Source organism: Manacus vitellinus, unplaced genomic scaffold, assembly GCF_001715985.3.
Source record: "Manacus vitellinus isolate BGI_N305 unplaced genomic scaffold, ASM171598v3 scaffold_41_pilon, whole genome shotgun sequence".
NCBI lineage: Eukaryota > Metazoa > Chordata > Aves > Passeriformes > Pipridae > Manacus > Manacus vitellinus.
Window position 1 is genome coordinate 4,706,820 of NW_021940545.1, and position 4,375 is coordinate 4,711,194.

The 4,375-nt window shown below is 50.8% G+C and overlaps 1 protein-coding gene across 1 annotated transcript; it reads right to left on the minus strand.

Moving 5' to 3' along the window:
- Positions 1-2,714: 2,714 nt before the first annotated feature.
- LOC103760400 (transmembrane protein 136) lies at positions 2,715-4,127 on the minus strand. The gene is made up of 2 exons (XM_008926904.2): positions 3,932-4,127; positions 2,715-3,253 (listed from the first exon to the last, which is right to left on the minus strand). Exons 1-2 carry the CDS (start codon positions 4,125-4,127, stop codon positions 2,715-2,717), a joined length of 735 nt encoding a protein of 244 aa, XP_008925152.2.
- Between the last annotated feature and the right edge of the window lie 248 nt (positions 4,128-4,375).

Below are 4,375 nucleotides of genomic sequence, written 5' to 3' on the forward strand. Positions count from 1 at the left end.
GTTTTTCCTGCAGATGAACAGAGTTCAGCAAAACAGCTCAGGGCAGGACACCTCTGCAAGCAGTTGTCTGCACTCTGCTGCCCCATTTAGTGCAGTTCCACCCTCCCCCAGCAGCACATTCTTTCCTCTTGCCTTCTGTACCTGTTCTAACCAGAGCTGGAGGGTCACAGTGTGTTAGCTTACAGCTCTGGGAAACTCCTTGTCCACAGATAAACTGGGAATACACAGGAACTCCAAACACCCAGTGACAGGCCACGAGCAAGGCTCACTTTTTGTGACTGTAAAATCAAAAGGACATTCATCTCTCAAGGATATTTGACAGATAAAAGCCAGGCACCTCTATTAAGAATCACATTCTTTAAAATGCAAGTACACAAATCCAATGGGATACCAGGAGTGGAGCTAAATGGTTTTCTAGCATCACATCAGAGAATTTCAAATTAAAACTGTCCTTAGATGAGAAGTGGTCCATGACCACCTGAGGGCACTTACTTTGCTTCAGGTCCCAGGATGGCTGCCATCAGTTTTGGTTGCTTGCAAGCAAGGTGGGTGCACTGGGCTACTGTCCCACAGCTGAAGGGAAAGCATTTCCTTGTTGGAAGCCAAGCCCAGGCTCACCTCCTCTCCAGACACCAGTTGCAGGTTCCCAGCTGGAAACAGCCACTCAGCAGTGACCTGGGACATCTCATGGCACCAAGGGTGTTCTCACACTTTCAACTGCTTCTCCAAAGGCAGTGTAGCCAAAACACCCTGCAACTCAAGCCTTCCAAAATAGTCACTGCCAGGATGAAACCCAGCAGTGAGGCATTGGTGCTGCAGAGAAAAAAAAAAAGGCAACCATGCCCAGAATTTAAGTTACCCCATGACCTTGTGTTCATCAGGAGCAAACACCTCAGTTCAATGGCCCGTTCTTAAGTTCCCTGCAGTACTGACTCATTGGTTATGGGTCCATTAGTCACAAATCTGAGCTTCAGCTGCCCCTCACACCTCAAGCCTGACCTGCAGAGCACATGGCTCAGTCTGAGCTTGTCTCCTCACCAGCTCACTCCTTCCTGAGCTGCACAAACCAGTGGTGGTTTAAGTTCCCTCCAGCCCGTTTGCCTCACACTTCCTTAACTTCAGCTGCTTCCTTAAGACCCAGAAAAAAGAACATTACAGCAACCATTTCTTTTAAAAAAGAGAACATAATTTTATTAGAAGTCTCATGACTCACAGGAGTTTTTGGAAGAGCACAGGGGCCATACTTCAGGCCCCCAGAGCCAGCCCAGCTGGAGGACAAAGCTCCTGCTTTCCTAAACAGTAACTTGCCTGGATTCACAGCTGCAGTGCTTTCAGTGGACTTGTCAAAAGTGAGGTTATTTCGGGTAATTTTTTTTAATCTCTCCAAACACCTTATTCTAACCCCCAGCCAAGGCTGATATCTGCCCTGAAAAACACCAAAATTAGTGAGAGAAGAGGCATGGAGGAGCTCCCTTCCTTCCCACTGCTTTCCTCTGCAGCAGGACTGACACCTCACTCCAGCAACACCCACACAGGCAGTTCCAGGGGCTCTTCAGCTCCATGAAGAACCTCCCCTAAAATCTTGGAAAGCAGCAACCAGCCCTGCTAAGCCTGCAAGCCACACAAGGCCCTTTGTTCCTCAGCTCCAAGAGGGGCTTTTATAGGAGAGTAAATCTCAACTGCAGCCTTAAACAGAGGGAAATTCACATTAAAACCCCAGGGGAAAATGTCAGAACACGACTCTGAGAGGTAAAGAAAACAAGAGAACTAGTCCATGCTCCAAGGCCTGCTGGTGTGGAGCAGATGTTACACTGAGACCTGTCTTGTCATGACTGTCACCCCTGAAAATAGTCACGTATTTGACTCATTAGCCATGAATTCAGCTTTAGTAGCTTGTAAATGATCCAACCCCAGGACAGAAAGAGCATCCAGGGGGGCTCTTCTCTATCCTCTCTCACCCACAAAAAACCTGATTATCTTTTTTAAGCAGTCCAAGGCCAGGAGAACACCTGCTTATGGAGTTCATTGGCACGAGTCTAATTCCTGACTCTTGTTTGCAAGGGCTTGAGCCAGTCCCAGTGAAGTCACACTGCTCTAAGATCAGTATCTGCTTGAATGCCAGTATTAAAAAAAAAAAAAAAAAAGAAAAGGAAATGTATCATTAAAAACAAGGAGGTAAAACATTGCCTCACCTCAAACACCATCATTCCACACACTCAAAGGACAACTCTCCTACACCCCTGAAAACACTTCAGTCTGGTTCTGAGGCTCTCATTGAGTACTTAGGAAAGCACATTGTCCAAATCCAGGATTACAGAGAGTGAGGCTCAGCAAATCTTTGCCAGGTCACACCCCTACCCAGCCCCACTGGCAGGAAGGTTGGATTTTCCATGTTTGATTTTCTCTGCGCTGTAAAATAATTGTGCCTCAGAAAGGATGACAGAGCACACGGACTGTGCCATTACTGGCTGCAGACTGAGCATTGCCACCCTCCTTGAGGCTGTACCACTGCTGCAGAAGTCAGGGAATCAGCGACAGGCTCCTCGGATTTCCATCAAATCCCTCTTTTCCCAGCTTTTCCACGTTCCTCGTGCTGACCCACCTCCTTCCAGGGGTAGCAAGCCAGCACCAGAGAGTCATTTTAGGAGCTCTTTTCACAGGAATAAGCTCCAGCAGCCAGGCCCCAAGGCCAGGGGATTGTCCTCCACGACCCATCAATGAGCAGCCACGTGTCCATTCGTCCTCACAGGTTCATTCCCCCTCCTCAGGCGCGTCCAGGGAAGGTGTTTTTTCCCCATCTTCCTCCTGACGAAGCGGCAGATTTCAACCAGGAACCCCAGGGACACCACGTACATGGCCAGGCCCCCAGCCTTGAGGAGCCAGCTGGGCCGAGGGGACAGCACCATGGCACACATGATCCAGGCTCCCCCCACGATCCTCAGGGCCAGGAAGAGGAGCACGAAGAGGGAGTCCACCAGCTCTCCCAGGAAGGTGCGGTACCGGCCCGTCTCCCGCAGGAACCAGCGGGTCTGGAGCAGGGGGTTGGTGATCTCGCTGACAAACACGACAGCGTTGACCTCCGTGGCAGATTTGCCCAGCCCCAGCACCAGGGCCATGCCACAGATGCTCAGGGTGTGGTGGAACAGCATCAGGCCCCCCTCTGTCTGGAAATACAGGCACCAGCCCAGGTCAAAGATGAAGTAGCCCAAGGTCAGGGACAGCACGTGGGTCTGGAGAGGTGTGTTTGGGGAACCTGAAATGAAAGATGTACGTGAGATAAGCCTTTTTAAGGGTGTTCTTCTACAATATGGAGCAGTACAGGTTGTGAGTTGCCTCTTTCCTCCTCAGCCTTATCCCATGGGCCACGTGCCAGGCTGGAAGCTGGGATGTCTGGTCCTGCTTTCCCTTCACACCCCGTCCTGCCACGCTGCTGCTTTTTTCTTTTTCTCTCACAAGCCTTTTAAAAAGCAGGGATGGAAAGTCAGACTTCCAGCAGCAGAACTATTTGAGATTTAATGATAGAAAACATCAAACAAAGCGCTGCAGAGACAAACGTCAGGAGTTATTACACCCTTAAAGATGTGAAAGCACTTAGTCTGTTCTCAACATTGCTACATCTGATGCTGCAATAAACTCAAGCTGCCAAGCTGAACACTTTTAATGTAAACCAAATAAATCAAAAGAAAAAAAAAAGAAAAAAAACCAAAACCAAAAACAAAAAGATGAATAGTAAGAAGTGAAGGGGGAAGGGGAGTGAAGGAAGTGAAGAAGGCAGGGGAATTCGACAAAATCCTCCCCCTAACACCCCAAAACCACCCCTAAGAGGAGAGCAAAAGCAAAAGAGGGAGGGCAAAAGCCCTTCTTCCACCTATGACAGAAGCACAGGTGAGCACAGGGCATGACAAGGACGTGGGTGAGGCTCCAAACACACCTGCGTGGGTCAGAGGCCAGGGGCCGGCCAGGAGGGCGGTGTAACCCGAGAGGGAGGTGACAACGAGCCCGTGCAGGAGGGTGACCAGGCGGCAGCTCCACTCGCAGGAGCGCTGCTTGTTCCAGCGGCAGAGGCAGAGGTACAGGCACAGCCAGGTGAGGAAGCTGCAGGTCACCTCCAGAGCGATGGACACCATCCTGCTGGACACAGGGGAGAGCGTCAGGAGGGCAGCAACACCCCCGGGTTCATCCCCACCACCCACCTCGGGGTCCTCCCCAGCACATTCATGGAAACCCCGGAGAGGGGAATGCAACCAACCAACCAACCAACCAACCAACCAAACCCCAAAACGCGAGCAGAACCGTCCAACCCGGAGCCTTGTCCCCCTCCCCTGAGCACGGCGCTCTCCCGAGCCCCCCTTTAGCAGCAAATGGCCAAACCCAC

Coding starts and splice junctions, on each gene's coding strand:
- LOC103760400 (XM_008926904.2), bottom strand. CDS start 4,127: ATGGTGTCCATCGCTCTGGAGGTGACCTGCAGCTTCCTCACCTGGCTG. Junction 3,254..3,931: donor CTGGCCTCTGACCCACGCAG/GTGTGTTTGGAG, acceptor CTTTCATTTCAG/GTTCCCCAAACACACCTCTC.